Raw genomic sequence first — 17,893 nt, forward strand, 5'->3', positions numbered from 1 at the left:
CACGCTGCAGCTCCGTCCCCTCTTTACCTCCATCAGAGTGATGGATCAAGGTTGTCACAGCACTCTCTTTGTCTTTGTGAAAGGACTAACTAGGGTGCAGTCATATCTTTCCCCTTCATTTCTCCGTTTTATCCCTTCCACTTGCTGTAAAGAGGCTGGCGAAATAGAGATTTTGGGGTCCATTGCTCATTTTTGAAGACAACTGGGGAATCGTGCCTTTCATCATCCACTCAAGAGAGAAGGAAAGGGAGAGATTCGAGTGCATGTGTAAAAGGAGGCCTTTGTTAGTCTCAAGGAATCACACCAATTCCCTCTTTCATTCTCTCCCTTGTTCATTTTTAATTAGACCTCATCTTCATTTGCTCTATCACATCTTACTCCAGGAGTCTCTTTGGACTGTCCCGAACTCTCACGTCTCTGGTTATTTCACACATTTAGTTTTTTCTTCACACGAGCAGCAGTGACACAGAAATACATCAGAAAATCTCTGCTGCCATTTGCTGAGCCCCCCCCCTCTCATTCGTCATCTGGCCCTGTTTATGCTTGGGAGAGCGTTTTAATGGAGTAAAATGGGGCTTGATTAAAAGGAGCCACATCAGAGGAAGCTGGAGTGTTCTAAACCAGTCACAAAGTGGCAGGAGGCGAGACACTGATGGGAAGATTGACAAGATGACTCAGAGAGAGACACGAGCTAGGGCAAGCAGAGAATGGAAGTGCAGCCGAAAGAGGAGATAAATGCTGGGCTGATGCAACAGCCCTTGTTAGGTTAGTGTATTACAAACACAGAAAGAGGAGAGGGCAGCACAGATAGGTGTGGAGATAAAAAGGGAAAGCAATCTCATGGAAAGAGCTGTCTGTGGGGAAGAAAATCACCAGTTATAAGGGGGTAAAAGGGTAGGAATAAAGGATATTAAAACCAAGTGGTTGTTGTGCTGGCAACGAAATGGCACAAAATGAGAGGGTGGCTTTGAAAACAAGACAGAGCGTGGGGAGGCTGGCATACAGAAAAGGCAAAGGGGCAGGCTGGGAGTTCAAATGGAGGCTAGTGTGGTGACTGTTACTTCGAAGAGGTGGGAGGGAAGGGAACAGGATTAAAATTGAGCAGAGCTGATGAGAAAATGTAAAAATTCCGTTTGAAAGAAAGGAGTGTGATAGGACGAGGGTGAGAGACAAAGAAGCATCAAATTGAGTTGGAATATTACAGTGAAGAGTGAAATCTGCCGTTGTGGCGAGGGGGGGGGGAGAGCACAAAGAGAGAGGGTCGTGTTACAGAAAGACGAGGGGAGGGGATGGAGATGAGGTCGTAATTAAAAAGTGTGAGATTTCAACATCTGAATTGTCTGTGGTTAGCTGGGGAATCTATCTCTGGAGAGCAGGGAGGAGCGGAAAGAACGAGGAGGATCTACACTCACAGTTAGATCAATAGACTTCCCCCTCTCATTGTATCTAATTGCTCAGACTCTGAGTCAAGGTGATTTGGGTTTTGGGTTGAATGTGTGTGTGTTTGTGGGGATACTTTTTGCAAATGAAGACATGCAGTTATTTATTCAACAATAAGTAATGTGTGTTGAGATAAGCTGAAGACAACAAGATTGCATTGATTGTGTATCTGTGTTTCTGTGTGCCTGTGGGCACTTGTGCCTTTGTGTAGGAAAGATGCAGCAAGGATGTGTGCGCTGTCTCTAAAAGGTGTAGAAAAGGCAATCATCACCGCAGGACCCAGCAGCATCTGCTATTGATTGGCTAACATCCACAGGTGGCCGAGCATCAATTGGCTGGGCGTATTGCCGGCATATAGCTGGTTGCATATTGATTGGTTGCTTTTCTGGATGGAATTGTATCGATTAGGAGCAGCAGGAAGCCCAAAACCTCAATGTTTTATTGCTGAAGGTCTAATGATTGGATATTAGTAATGACTGACAGCTATTATTTGCTTTTGGATTGGACGGGATATTGTTTTTTCCACGTCCCAGTTATCTCGGCAACAATTTTTATTGAACGAACATTGCTGCAAACAGGCTTTTTATTTGCCTTCTGCCCAAGTGTCATGGTTAAGAGGTTGGGTTAGTGTGTGTGTGTGTGTGTGTGTGTGTGTGTGTATACACAGTTTGGCCCATAAGTATTCAAACAATAATGACTTTTCTAGTTTTGTTTCTGTACACCAACACTATGGATGTTAATTGAGCAAATCCATAAGTGATTGAAGATTTTTAGCTTTAATTCAAGGAGTTTAACACACCTTCATCAATAGAAGCACGGAGGCTTTAAAACAAGGCGAAAACCACTGGTTGCACAGAAGAAGAGGAAATTCGGGACAGAACATCTCAAAGAGCCTGCACAGTCCTGGAACACATTCTTTGGGAGTGTGAAACCAAGATTAGCTTGATTTCATTTCTATAGATGCCCCTAGAGTCTTCTCATCTAACTCACAACATGAAACTATTAAAGTGCTCCATAAATTACATAACATGCTCTCTGTTGACACATTTTATTGCCATTCAAGTTGCGGAGTCAGCAGTCTAAGCAGACACGGGGTACCAATGTGCTCTCCAGCCAGGTGAGAGATGTAATCTCAATAGCGTGTATTGGGATCTCCTCCCAGTAGGACATAACTACTCCAAGTCAGATGCCTGAACCACCTCCACTGGCTCCAGAGTAGTGACCCCTATAACTAACCTATTCAACCTGTTCCTGTGAGAGGGTGGTGTTGCCCCAAAGTATGCATGGCAAATTTTTCATCACTGTTGACAATTATGCTGTTGGTGGTTTATGAACGCGTTTCTTTTGTTAAACAATGGAAGTGCTGATATGCTCTTTATCATGTAAGCTAAAGGCCTGAGACAACAGATCTTGGTACAGCTGGCTGGAAATTCGTTCGTTCTTTCTCCCACGTTGCCAAAACGGCAGCCACTGAGTGTACAGTGCATTGTTTCACACTCGACCGTTTGACCTTTATCAGGTCTTTTATCACAACACCATCTGTGTACTTGTGTTACACAGTGTGAACGAATGCATGCACTGAAGATATTATGGAAGTATGAAAGTACCCAATCTGAGGCACAGTAACAGTGTGTTTAATATCTCACTGACAGTGCTCGTTCCTTAAAACGTCCAAGTATAGGAGACGTTAAGAAGTTAGTGAAAGTGTGATGTTGACCACTGATCTTGTCTTTTTTTTTTTTTTCTTTTTCAATGTACTTTTAAGTAGAATTCATGTAGTCAGCCTCCTCTAGCGTGTTTTTCATTTGGTTTTCTTTGTTTCTTGTCTCAGGTGGACTGCGCCCTGTCGCTGGTGCGTCTTGGGAAGGAGCGGGAAATCCCCGGGCTGGAGCGATTATGCGATGACTTGGTCACCATGGAAACACTTGTGTATGAGACATCATGTGAACTGAGTCTGACTCTTAAAGATTTTCAGCAGCTCAGCGACATTGACAAACTCCGCCTGCTCATGAAAAACGTACGTGACTTAATTTTCCACCTGCTTAACTGCACACTGGGAAAGGTTGACCCCCACCACAGAAACGGTTATACTTTTAGCTGCACAAAATCATGTATGCACAGCAGGTCTGGTAACTGAAAAGCTCTGTACAAAAGCTGGAAGATAAAATACCAATAAAAAGTTTGGACACATTCGGTACGTGTGTCCAAACTTTTTACTGTTTCTAATTGTCTTTGTTTTTATCTTCATTATAATGAATGTCATTCATTTCATAATTTCTTTCTTTTATCCTTTTCAAATGCAAATAATTTCTTTCTTTTTTTTTTCTCAGTTGAAAAACGTTGTTTTCCTCACGCGACGCTGTTAAATTGCGTTTCCCAGCCCGCTTGCTTTGTTTCACAGCCTGTCTGGGTGTTCATTGTCTGAACAAATAGAAAGCTTGCCTCCCATTTCTCTGCCATTACATTTCTTCATACAGTTCCACTTTATAGTTACTTTATTGTCCTTGATTGTTGCTTAAAGAAACATAATTTATGCTAATTGCAACTGGAATAGGCAACAAACAGAAAAATTTAAAAGACTAATTGAACGGCAGCCTCCAAGTAAATTAGTTCCTTTTCATTCCTGAAATCACTCATATTTGATGATACGAGCTTCCTTTCCAACAGCAACATGAGAGCTATGAAAGCTATTCTATATAGCAGGTACTACAGTTACAAGTCCCCTTGGAGTACATAATATGAGCTGTCCTCTAAATTGTAGCTAATAACTGCCAGCTTTAGCCTATGAGGCCCATTGCCAGTAGTATCTGCCACACAGGCAGGCAGCCAGCAAATGTTGTTGACTGCACTAACACATGCTGTTTGACTGGTACTCCCTCTGGACGCTCTGTGTGTGTATGTACATGTGTCTGTGTCTGTGTGTGTGGTTGTGTGTGTTTGAGTGTTTACCAAACTCGCCTAGATTAAATCTCCCTCTTTGCCTGCGTCTGATGTCTTTCTTTATCAGAGAGACAGTACAGCAAAGCAAAAATGTTGCGCGTGGGTGTGCAAGTTTGCATTTAGCATTCAAGTATTTATTTATTTATTTTTTTTCAATCTCATTTTTCCTGCTGATGCTCTCTTATCTGTATATCCTGAGTCAGAGCTGTCGCAAGGTGGGTGCAAGGCCTTGCACGAACTTGACATGCATCTGCTCAAATCACATCGCAGCCCACATACTGCAGCTATTATGGTTCAAGTTCAGGCTTAATTGCATGGCACAATTTCATGTAAATGCGGTTTGAAGTACTTTGCAATTTTCTAACAAACATTCAAAAACAGAGAAAAAAAAATATTCGACTAACTTTCCTTGATGTTCCACACACACGCACACACTCATGTCTTGCGTTCTTATCTGTAACACAGCACCATCGTGCAGACATCCCATCATTCCCAAATTCATTCTGCAGCTTGATAAACACACAGCAGTGTCAGTATTATTGTCTTGGTTAAAAGTTTAAACTTTTGGACTACATTCACTTTTAACCCTTAATTTGCCAGAAGAAGCAAAGACTAGCTTTCTGGGGATATGAGGTGAATCGTGGTTGCAGAAAGCATTCACAAGATAATGCTGTCTGAACATGGACAGGAAAAAAATCAGCCGTGTCAAGATTTTACAATGTACACATTTTGATATCGATTACTACCCAGAAAGACACATTAAGACAAAGTAAAACCACCTTTAGTAGTAGTTGTGTCTCCTGGACCGCTTTACGTAATGATGATACTCAAACTTACACACACACACACACACACACACACACACACACACACACACACACACTCATAGTCACAAGCTGAGAGCAATACCAACCATGCTGTTGCGGCTTGTAACAAGGAGCACTGCAGCAGATGGTATGACCCCCACAGAGCCTTGATCTCAACATCTTGGATTCAGTCTGGATGCCATAAAGAGACGGAGGCATTCGAGATGGCATAAATCCACTGAAGAACTGTGGCAAGTTCTTCAAGGTGATTAGAACAGTTTACCTGCCAAATCCCTTCAAAAAATAAATAAATAAAATGAGTATGAGTACCTCTTAAAGGCAAAGGGTGGCTGCATCAAATGCTTATTTGATTTTTTTTCTTTTTACTGAAATCCATATAAAGTTAATTGATCAATAAAAACTGATAATGGCTTTTTATAAAGCATTTTTATAGCGTCATTACTTTTAGTGCCCTAATGCCAAATGCCAAAAAACCTTCACTGGTACAGCATCACAAAATTGCTGCTCCCAAAGTTGGCTATTGGAGAGGATGCTGTAGGAAATTTATAGGTGATTGGTGCAAAATCTGTCTTTTTCACTGTGGAAATTAGCTCAGCTTGTGCTATGTAACTGCTTGGTGTTTGGATCAGAAACCTGGTGACATGTCAGCAGGCTCTCAAAAGCCAGAAAGGCTTAGCTCAGTGAAATATGTGTGTCTCTGTGTTGGTAGTTTAATCAGTGTGTGATTTAGAGAAAGCTCAGACCCCTTGTTATTTGTGATCAGTGCAGTATTTCCATTATTTCCATGTAGTTCACAATAATTTTTGTGCAACTGACAGATTGGCTTTCTAAATTTAGCCCATAGGAGTATATGCTATATGACTGCAAACAGAAAGGTATATAACTCATTAATAGTCTTTTATATAAAAGAAAACAAATGAATTTAACAACCATTCCACCCAGAGGTTCTCCTTTATTGGAAGAGCTAAGTTCATTTTATTTACATAAACATGTAAATGTAAAGCGCAACAAATGAAGAGCATAAAATCAGTGACTAGAGTTTCTTAGGCTAAAGTTCCTACCAGTAGAATACTACTCACTTTAAGTGAATTATCTATTCAACACACTAGGTCACATTATTTTTAGTATCCTGCCTGAATTGCATCTTTAAGTATCTTTAATTTCTTTCTGTTATCAGTCCAGCACCGAGCACTACGTGAAAGACTCCTTCCAGTGGATGGTGCCATTCCTACATCGCTGTGAGGGACAGAAAGAGGGTTCTGCTAAATCTCTGCTCAGAGAATACCTGGTCAGCCTGGCCCAGGAAGACCTCACCCTGCCCCTCATCATTTTCAAGCACTCCAAACCTGATGCAAGTATCCGTATACATACACACACACAATGCACAAGTGTAGTCGGCGTCACACTTGGGTAACCATAAATGGAGAGACAGGAAAATGAAAGCACATCCACGCAGACATTGCAGCTCTGGCTGTTTGTGTGATGTCAAGGCCGATGTTGTTGCCCCTGCGCTGTAAATGCTGTATTTATGACCCCATAAGGACGCAGCCAAGGACAGGTCTCTGGGCCATTAGAAGCCATGAACCACACACACACAAACACTCCAGAGGAAGAAAATGCTTAAATTGATGCAATGCTTCAGTGTGTAGGTACAAATAAATTACGGGGTCAATCACACATTGATATGCACATACTGACTCTTATTCTTCTCTCCTCCAGTGCCAGCAGAAGATTATTGGGGACCCAGACCAGCTGATGGAGGTCGCTTTGGAGTGCATCTACAGCTGTGAGAGAGACGACCAGCTCAGCCTGTGTTATGAAATCTTGGAGTGTCTGCCACAGAGGGGCTACGGGTCAGACGCACGCATCCACGCACACAAATCGCACACAAATTGCACACACACGATGCCGTGCACGATAACACACAAGTCAATAAGTCAATTGGGCATATTCTGGTAATGACAGAAGTAAGCTTTATACATTAGATAAGCCATGATATAAGGATATTAAAGCAGTCCGGCGCTGCCTCGCCCACAAGAATACATTGCTTCCAAGCAACCCACCTTTTTCCTTTCCTTTCACCTTTCCATCTCTCTTAGGACCTATCAATAAACCTAACTACTGCCTTAGGTGCTGCTCCTCTCCCCTTGTAACTTTCTTTCCCTCCTCCTCTTCTCTCTTTTACGCTTAGCTCTGACTCCAAGGAGCCATCAGTTAGCGTAGCTACAGTCTACACAGTATTTCCTACCTGATGGTATTGCTGTCTCTGCCTTTCTCTCCCCCACCTCTTCTGCAGCACATTTTATTTCATATAGCAAGAGAGGCTGTCCTTTAGGTTCCCCATGAGGCTGTGTGGGTATGTAGTGCATTTGAAGGAGAATGAGCGGATAGTGAAGGGCTGAGGATGGGAGGGGGGGGGTCATTAGAGTGTCAAGAGTAGCTGAAATTAATCCTAATGACTTATTCTTGGAAGAATTATCCATCCAGTGTGCACATTATTTGAGAAATTAAATGACCACTTTTGGCGAGCTTTGTTGTTTATTGTTCACTTGCTACAGTATGACAGCCATGATTTTCAGCAATTAGATCTTTTTCCTTTAGCAACTGGCTCACGTAGCTCCAGTTTGATATGCATTGCTGTGAGTGGCATGTATTTATTTCCCCTAAATAATACTTTACACTGTATTTAGCTAGCTATTTGTTTTCAAAGATATACCCATGATCCATTTAAATGTGAAAAAGCTTCTCGTTGACAAATTGTTAGCAGACTTATTATAGTTTTGTATCCTCTAATGACATTTTATTTATTTATTTTCTTTGTTTTGTTTTTAGTTTAGTTTTTATTAGATTCAGTGTTAATTTTAGCCTTTTTAATTCTTCTTCTTATTGTTATTATATGTAGGGATATGAAAGAGGCAACACTTATAGAAATCAGTGCAGTTATTACAATAAAAACACAGAACCGTTTGAATGCTGTTGACTCACAGTCTTGTAAACATCCAGTCTCAATAAACATGCCCATCAATGCCTCATCAGGCATATTTTAATTTAATTGAATAGAGTTTTCCAAGTTTGCAAAATTGTTTTATTTAGTTAATTCCCCCCCCCCCCCCCCCCCCAAGAGTTTATTTCCTTTATTTCTTTTTAAAAGTACCAAGAAAGTACCAAGTAGTTGATCTTTACAAAAAGAGCACAATGACAAACTTTTTTTTTTCTCATGGCGCAAAGTAAAAAGAGGAGAATATTTAAATAGGATGCAGAAAACTGATTTCCTTATGTTTGCGACACGTGGTTTACTGCTAGTTGCATTGATTTTTAATGCCGCTTGATATTAAAATGAAGGAACTGACTACAGCTGTTTCTAGAAACAACCACAACTTTTATAGATCACCCCCAGTATATTTTACTGTATATTGTACAAGTTACCCTCTTTATGTCTCTCATTTAATATTTAATTGCTTTATAATATATAATAAATTGCAAGTTTTAATGAACACTCCATTAAAAAAAATCGCTTTATGGTTACACTTTTGCTTTCGGTGAGCATAATACCCATATATGCATTTCAGACTAAACATTTCCTTTCTGCTAGACAGGCCAGCTTTCTGCAGTGTTTGGTTTAGGAGTGCTGCAAGGTGCTATACTGTATATGCAATGCCTTCAATTTAGCATTTCTCTCAGGAGTGATGTGTCTGACTTACTAAGCTGAAAATTGCTACCCCGGCCAAGAATATTACAGATTTCTGCAAGCTAGGAGAGAAACCATGACTTAGTAGTTTCAACCCAATTTTCTGATATTTCTTGTGAGACAGCTTAATTAGGTCTAAATCTGCTCAGAAGAATGTAACGTGCGTTCACCCTTAGAGAGTGGGAAATCCAAAAATGGACAAGGGATTAGACAGTGATTGAGGAGAGGGAAAAAATAGAATGAGGGAGAAATGGGTATTAAAAAGAGGAAGAGCTGGAGGTGGAGATGCACAGACAGTCAGAGATGGGGGTGAAAAAGCAGAGAAATGGAAAGGTCAGATTTTTTTATTTTTAAATGAACAAATAAATAAATAGATACATTTAAAAAAAAACAAAAAACCCTCACTCGCTCACTGACACACATTCACAGTCACTGATGCTCATAAACAGAAGGTTGTTTCATCAGGGTCAGTACTCTAGTGGGGCGCAGGCCAGCCTGACCCAAAATCCTTTGCCTCAAGGCAAAGCATCATGGGGTTTTATTTTTAGTGGAAAATCAGTACAGCCTCACTGGTTGACCACATACGCACACATTTACGGTACAGTGTAGAAACTGTACTGCCATAAATACGCACACAGGCATGCGCTTGGGGATTAGGCGTACACTTTATGATGCAAATCTTTTTCCTACTTTGCGTTCTACTTTATTTATTCCAATTTAATTTTAGTAACACAGACTTACAGAGAAGTAACAACTCTTTTTGTGTGTTTTATTGTTCTACAGGCCACAGACAGACATCACTCCATCACTCCATGATCAGGTGGACAAACTTGAGAAGCACCTGAGGTAAAGTAATACAGTCTGTCAGCTTTCACTTCCTCCTCTCTCTTGTTGTCTTCTGTCAGCACAAACAGTTGGATTTACAAATCAGAGCTGGTTCCAGACTTTGAGGTATGAGGATTTGCTGCTTTTTCTTTTCCTGTAATAGACTCGATTTAACATTGTGTGTTTTGATCTTACTTTAAAAAAAAACAAAAAACTTAAGTATTCACACTCCAATGTTTCTTGTCTGTATTTATTGGCAGGGCACATAAATTGTTGGGAGGAACAGCCCTTTAGTTTTTGTGATTATTGCTGCAATGCTTTGGAAACGTTCAATGTGTAGAAATGCTTATTGCTTCCCTCCCTTTATATGTGCTTGATTGGATGGGGGTGGTGGGTGGGTACACATACAACTTACGCACATGCTCAGTATCAAGAGTCCGGTGTGTGTCCCATGGCACAAGCTCAGGCAATTTCTCTGTTACAGGTTTAAATCGGCCATGTGCCTCTGTCTCTCTTTCTCATCCACCCTGCTCCTCAGGGTGAACTTGCAAACACAAAGCACTGATGAGGAGGAAGGATGAAGGTGGGGATTGGGGGAGGGAAGGAGGGCAGGAGCCTGAAGGAAATGGGAATGTGGATGATGATGAAGAGGAGGAGGAGGAGGAAGCAGCAACAGGAAGCAGCGTTAAGGCTTAGTGTGTCCTTTCACATACAAGTTTACTCACATATTTGCACACAGACATAGGCAGCTATGCACAAACACACGCCGGGGTGGGAGGTGGGGGTAGTGTGTTCGTGTACGTTTGTGTTGAAGCGCAGTGACTCACACGCTCGTATCCAGATGAATCAGGCAGTAAATGCAAAGTGTCTTCTTACCGAGCGCCTCCAGAATGAAAGCCGTTTTCAGCTGCTGCCACTTGCTGGTGCATTAATATGTGCATAGGAACATGCAGACCCCCCCTCCTCCGACACACACACACACACACACACACACACACACACACACATGGACACTTCACACTTGAGCAAACATGCACACACAAACACAGTTGTAAATATCAGGGCTTGTTGTATGTCAGGGGACTGTCCTCTCCCCCTTCCTCTTCACCCTCTACACCACAGACTTCAGCCACTGCACAGAGACCTGCCATCTTCAGAAGTTTTCTGATGACTCTGCGGTGGTTGGATGCATCAGCAGGGATGATGAGACAGAGTACCGGGCTGTGGTCGACTCCTTTGTCACGTGGTGTGAGCAGAATCATCTGCAGCTCAACGTGGCAAAGACCAAGGAACTGATCGTGGACTTCAGGAAGACCAGGAAACACTTGACCCCTGTTTCAATCCAGGGGGTCAGTGTTGACATTGTGGAGGACTATAAATACCTTGGAGTACACATTGACAATAAACTGGACTGGGCTAAAAACACCACAGCACTTTACAGGAAGGGCCAGAGTCGTCTCTATTTTTTGAGGCGACTGAGGTCCTTCAACATCTGCCAGAAAATGCTGAGGATTTTCTATGAGTCTGTGGTGGCCAGTGCGATCCTCTATGCTGTTGCATGCTGGGGGAGCAGGCTGAGGGTCGCAGATGCCAACAGACTTAATAAACTGATCCGTAAGGCCAGCAATGTTGTGGGGATGGAGCTGGACTCCCTCAAGGTGGTGTCGGAGAGGCGGATGCTGTCCAAGATAAAGACAATGTTGGATAACACCTCCCACCCACTCCATGACATGTTGGTCAGTCACAGGAGCTCGTTCAGTGAGAGACTGAGATTACCGAAAAGCACCACTGAACGACACAGGAAATCATTCCTGCCTGTGGCCATCTCCCTGTACAATGCATCCACTTAACACACTGTTTGCTGCTACAACTACACATGTTTCTTTTCCAAATATTTATTTATAAGTGACTTATGTATGTATGTATGTATATATATGTATATATTGTACTATTCTTAGTTAGCGTATTGTCTGTCTTGTCTTAATGTTGGTTTAAAATGGAGCACTGTAACAAAAAATAATTTCCCCCAGGGATCAATAAAGTATTCTGATTCTGATTCTGATTCTGATGTCTTACACTCACACATATAGCTACACACACACACACAGAGGCACCTGTTTACTATGGTAATGAGTTGCAGCAGAGAGTGAACATCTGTAGCAGCACGACCCTGTTGAGGCTGGTGGTGCCATGCTAATCCCTCACCGACACACATGCACACACGCTTTCACTGTTTCTCTGTCCCTTGGTCATATAAGACTGCATGCATTCACGTGCTCCTAGGTGCTGTCACTTTGACGTGTAGTTTATCACGCTGCTCTTCAGTCTTGCTCTACGTTTGCTCCATCTGCACCGCGACTCGCAAATGACTTTCTGCTGCCAAAATAATAAACAGCTTAGAGTTTAAGTGTCTTCTGTCTCTCTCCCTTGGATCGCTCACAGGTATCATTTTGCCATGTTTTTGTCTTGCTTGGCGTTTCCAACTGTGACACTTACTGATGCCAGTCATCCTGTCTTTGTGTTTTTTGTTTTTCCTGAATTAATGTTTTGAAAAATGTAACTTTTGTTTTTTCGTTGTGGTTTCATTGTGTGATTTTCCTAATCTTAGTTTGTGTGATCATATTAGTGGTTTCCCCCTTAATGACAACAGTGATTACATGTTATATTTGTCCATCTATTCCAATGCCTAACAGTGTGGTTGAGGTTCTGGAGAAACATGGTCTACAGAAGCCCATCTCGTATGTGAAAAACAGCCAGAACAATGACGAGGAAGCCCACCAGCTAATGGTCAAACTGTGTCGTCACACCGGCCGCAAGTATGAGCTTTGAAAAGTACACATGTATGAATAGACACATAGAAATAAATGCCACAAACATGCTGAACGTTTGTGTGTGTCCAGAAACCCTCCAGTGAGTGAGAATATGTGGAGAGTTCTACTACAGGACCTGCTGGATATGCAGCAGAACGTTTACACTTGCCTAAAACCAGAGACGTGCCATCAGGTAAAACACTTCAGCAATATTGGGAAGATTTGTGTTGGCAAGGTGCATCCAGTATTCACTCTGATTTTAATTGGGATTCTAATTTTAGCTAGAGACAGGTAGATCTCACTGAGGAACCAAAGACACTTTTTATATTTATTTATTTCACTCCAGTTGAGTTCATAATTTTCAAAACTGACATCAGGCTGTACTGTGGAAAACTTGAAATTAGCTAGCTAGTGTGATCACGATCTCATAACAAAAAGTTTTATTGTGGGTTTTGTAAACTTTTTGGCAAAGAATATTCACTTCAGCTGGCTAATGGGATGAACGCTTGTTTAGAGCAGTTCCTCATTAGCGTTATCTTGTTGTCCATTATTTATATACAGTTTTATTCAAAACACGCATTATCCATAGGTTGTTAGGACTTGTACTAACATTAAACGTGTAATTAAATGTGTTAATGTGCCTGCATTTTCATTTTGTGCCTTCGGTGACACTGTGGTCTATAATTCACACATTAAGCTGCATGTTACCGCTCTCAGGGAGAGTTCAGATAAAATACTAGAGTGCTACAATGTTACAACTTTTGTTCGGTTAAACGCTGCCTCTCCCTGCATAATATCTCTCCTCCTCCCTGACCGCTGCAGGTTTTTGTCGAGTCCCTGCTGTGCTCCAGCCGAGTGGAGAACATACGCCTGGCAGGACAGCTCATGCACTGCTCCAAGGTACATTAAATAAGACGCTCCTTCGCAGAATTACACTCCAGCTTCACCCTGGGTTGTCCGAATATTAAACTGCTTATTAATTTAATTAATTAATTTCGCTGTCTCACTAATCCCCACATTTCGTATTAATGTTTCCAGGTCAGTCAGGATGTTCCTGTCAGCTTGTCTTTTCGGGGTAAAGGTTATGCTCTGAAGGTGGCCTATGACAACAGCGTGGAATTAGTGCTGGCTGCTGCCAGGGAGTACTTCAACTCATCCAAATTGCTAACAGACCCCTGCATGGGGCTGGCCAGGTGAGCAGGAAAAGAGAGAGTATTTCCTTTCCCCAGTTCTTTATCTTTAAGGTATTAAGGTAAATTAATTTCAAAACTTGTACAGTAACTACCAAAAAGAAGAAGTGTTTATTTGACACAATGTTTGCTTCTGTGTAGGTAGGTGAATGTTATTGCACTTCTATGGCACTTATGACCAGGAACAAAATAATGGTGTCTCATTATAATTTTTCACCTACTACATGAACTGTATACACAGTGCCATGAGTTTTTGTCCCCTAATGATTTCTTAGGTTTTAGCTTATTTGTCACTCTTGCACGCTTTGGATCCTCAAACAAGTAAAATTAGACAAATATAACTCGAGTAAATAGAAGATGCATTTAAATGATGATTTCATGTGTAGGGAAAAAAGATATACGAAAACAACCAGTTATTATTTTTATGGGGAAATTAGCATTTTCTCAATTAATAAATAATTCAAATTATCCTTTAAAAAAAACAGTTTTTATTTAAACAGGCTATATTTCTCCAATATTAAAACTGATTGATGATCTCAAACGTTTAAGTGCAAAAACCTAATAAATTAGCAAGGGCCCAATACTTTTTACAGCAGTGTATGTAAGTGCATGTGTGTGTGTTGCTGGCCTCTGATCTCAGAGGGGGGCCGGTGGGTGTCTAACCTTGCCGTCTGTTCCTAGTGGGGAATTGGGACAGTAATTGGGTCGTCATTCATTTATAGGAACTAATACAAAGACCCCCCTCCACACGTTTGGACAGCACCATCAATTGTAACACTTCCACTGTGTGTGCATGTAAATCTGTGCACGTGTGCGTTATTTGGGTGAGGGTGTTGGATAAAACATGGTGTGTTAAATGTCTGTGGTGCTTTGAAATTAATAGTCCACACATACTGGCTGCCCACCAACTAATGGTCAGACTGTGTCCTTTAGATTAAAATAACTGTTCCACAGACACACATTTTACCCTGTGTGCTAAATAAGACACGCACTAGGACAGTTAAACAAACTACACCTGACTTTGCCCGAAACAAGTGTGGTCAGTAGCAACGGGCAGAAGGACAAAGAGACTCGACTTAAAATAACATGGGGATCCCCTGAAACCGATAAAAATCTTTGCATCATAATTTTCTGGGAATAAACACACAGAAAGATAAAGAAAGAAAAGAACAAACATGATAAAACAGATTAGTACATGAATGAATTTACATATATATAAAATAAATATTTGTAATTATGCAAAATATAAAAAAGGGTATCCTTTGCAGTGATAAAACAACAAAGAAATTTAGCTGCTAGCATTGGCAGAGCAACGAGCAGTTTAGAAGGGCACAGTCACCATGGTAACTTGAGCCGATCAGGGTGCAGACGGCTAAGTGATGCAGTTTTTCGGACAACTTTTACGAAGGAGACCCCGAGTCTATAGACTGAATTAGTTTTTTGTTTTTAAAATCTTCTTTATTTCAGTTTTATTTATATATATTTTATTTATATAGCACTAAACCACAGCGATAGCCACCTCAGAGTGCTTTATATTTGTAAGGTAAAGACTCAAGAATAATTGAGAGAAAACCCCAACAATCAGACAGCCCCTTATAAGCAAGCACTTGGCGAAAGTGGGGAGGAAAAACTCACTTTTAACACAAAGAGACGGGGAAGGTCAGGGTGAAGGGAGGGAGACAGGACAAAGTAGTGTGGAAGAATAATATTAACTATTGATTAAACAGAGAATGGTGTCTGAACACACAGGGACTGTAAAAAGGTGAATGAATTGGATATTACGTAATTGCAGGAAAGACGTCCTACATATTTGTTTAATATGTACATTGAAAGGCATATCCATCCAGAGTAAATATCTGGTTAGACACCATGTTAGGGCTGAGTACAATATTTCCACTAAGTGACCATCATAGTGACCCGAATGCTTTTTAGCATTAATATTTGCTGTTGAGGCTGCGTAATCTAAATACAAAGTAAGTGAAACATTACTTAACACTAACCTGCCACATTTAAAACTGGTTTGATCTAAATTTGATCAGTATGGTCGGTCAGCTTCGCTTGAGGTAAACACTTTTTGATCTTCTTCAAAAGAAATGTGAGCCTTCATGAGCAGGACTCACTGTGGTCATCTGAGGGTATCCCTGCTCCTTTTTTTGCAGGGCTTATGAAAGTTATTCAGCTGTTATTAGCTGGCTTAATTTGGAAAAAAAAATCATCCTTTACTCAGAGTGCTTTTAATGCCTTTGAACACTGTTTACTTTTTATTACTATCATTTTCTGTTTCCTTACAAGGACTTTGATGACATTTCTAATATGTGCCTCACAGCAAGAAGATTAGGGCTTGAATCCAGCAGCCGGCTGGAGCTTTTTATCTGTGAGGGACGCGTTCTCCGGTGTCATTGAGGGTTCTCTCCAGATACTCCCATGGTCCAAAGACATGTGCATTAGGTTAATTTGTGATTCCAGATTGTCCATAGGTGTGAATGTGAGTGTAAAGGGCTCTGTGACAGACCGGCATCTTGTCCTGCTAAGCAGCAGAAAATGCATGGACAGACTAAAAAGAAAAACAAGTGTTAGTGTTGGGTGTTAAAAGTAAAGAAATCCTTTATTTTGGAAAGGATTTCTTGCTTCTTTTGCTTTTTTTAGCCCGTATATTACCAGCTTCAACGGTCTGAGCAGTTACCATACTGCTTTTGTCTTTTAAAAGTGAAAGCTTTTTCCTTATCATCCACTAATTATATTAGTTTAGCATTTTTGAAAGATTCTCTTTAATATTTCCATTTCCTGTGTATTTTTGCTTCCCATCTCCTGTTTAATAAATGTGTTTATTTTTCTATGTTGTTCTTTTTCCCAATCTGCTTATAAACTGCTTCCTGTAACACATTAAGTGTTACTTCTTCGTTGTCATTGTTCCAGAGGTAACTTCTAATAGCTTGTTGAATTTTTTCCCTAAATCTTATATCCTCTAATTAGGATTTCTTTAATCTCCATAAATCATTACATCTCCTTGTTTTCATATTACTGGAGCATGATCCTTAAGTCGTACTACTTAACTCCATTAAATTAAGCTTATTTATGTTGCAATTTTTGTGAAAACATGCAGCTCAAAATGCTTCATATTGCAAGAATAAAACAACACAAAGAAGAAGGTGTATTTGTATGATCCCACAACTGTTATCATGACTGTGCCAAGAAGGACTGGCTGTGAAAAGAAATAAATGAGGAATGGCAGTTGAAACCTGTCACGTTATAGTCTGCATACATCAAAGTTTGATGATGTATCAAAGTTTATTAAATGGGAAGTCCCCAGTCTGCAGACACTTTTGTGTTTTGTCGTTGTATGTTCCTTACTTTTTACCTCATCAGCCTTTATGGCTGATGAGGTATTGTTGTCATCCTGCCGGGCGGGCGGACAGCGTGGACACCCGAGTTTTTAAATTGGATAACTCGAGACCAATGCGACATAGGACTTTGAAATTCTACTCCATCTACTAAAAATCTCAAACCATTTTGAGTCCCGGTAACCTTGACATCAAGGTCAGATGAAGATGTAAAGTTTTCTGAAAAATCTTGTGAATGTGATAAATGAAGAATGTAGTCACCTGGGTTTTTTTTTTTTTTTAAATTGATGGCATACGTTTAGCTACTAAAAAACTGAAACAAGTTTGAATCTCAGTGATCTTGAACTCAGGGTCGAGGTTAGAGGTCAACTTTTCTGAAAATCAATTAGAATTTTCAAATGTATACCATGGGTGCATCTAGGCTAGTGGATCTAATGTATCTAGGTAAAACTGTACTGGTGGCTGCCAGTGTTTTCTCCTGTAGCTCAGGAGCAGGTCATCTACTAATTGGGAGGTTGGTGGCTGCTGGAGTCTGAATGCCATATATGTTAGACAGAAATCACCTATGCAGAAAAAAGGCGTAGCAAAAATGCTTGTGTGAGTAGATGTGAATGTATGAATGGTATGGATGTATAAAGCACTTTTAATGGTTGCTACTCATGCTGAGTAGAAAAGCGCTGTATAGGAGCCAGTCCATTCACCATTTACCTTCTCTTTCCCCTCAACCCTTAAGCGGGGATTGCTGCCTCTCCATGAGCCTGGCTCTGCTGGTTCTGCTGGAAGCCTCTTCCTGTTAAAAGGAAGTTCTGCCTTCACCAAGTGCTGCTGATAG

The 17,893-nt window shown here is 40.9% G+C and overlaps 1 protein-coding gene across 2 annotated transcripts in view; it reads left to right on the forward strand.

Moving 5' to 3' along the window:
- The window catches only part of nbas (NBAS subunit of NRZ tethering complex), a 182,729-nt gene that overhangs the window by 45,628 nt on the left and 119,208 nt on the right, over positions 1 to 17,893 (forward strand). For both annotated transcript variants that reach the window (XR_015125006.1, XM_086263811.1), the window contains exons 24-31: positions 3,272 to 3,457; positions 6,385 to 6,558; positions 6,927 to 7,060; positions 9,679 to 9,741; positions 12,414 to 12,536; positions 12,621 to 12,723; positions 13,353 to 13,430; positions 13,569 to 13,723. Coding sequence is in view for 1 of the 2 variants with exons in the window: in XM_086263811.1 (XP_086119937.1) it covers positions 3,272 to 3,457; positions 6,385 to 6,558; positions 6,927 to 7,060; positions 9,679 to 9,741; positions 12,414 to 12,536; positions 12,621 to 12,723; positions 13,353 to 13,430; positions 13,569 to 13,723 (1,016 nt within the window). In the remaining variant the exon portion in view is untranslated. The remainder of the gene's footprint in view (positions 1 to 3,271; positions 3,458 to 6,384; positions 6,559 to 6,926; positions 7,061 to 9,678; positions 9,742 to 12,413; positions 12,537 to 12,620; positions 12,724 to 13,352; positions 13,431 to 13,568; positions 13,724 to 17,893) is intronic.

The sequence above is a fragment of the Aulonocara sp. 'chitande type north' Nkhata Bay genome, linkage group LG15 (genome assembly GCF_057382095.1).
Source record: "Aulonocara sp. 'chitande type north' Nkhata Bay isolate Kocher_YH1m ecotype deep benthic linkage group LG15, A_spYH_male_GT1.1, whole genome shotgun sequence".
NCBI classification, from domain to species: domain Eukaryota; kingdom Metazoa; phylum Chordata; class Actinopteri; order Cichliformes; family Cichlidae; genus Aulonocara; species Aulonocara sp. 'chitande type north' Nkhata Bay.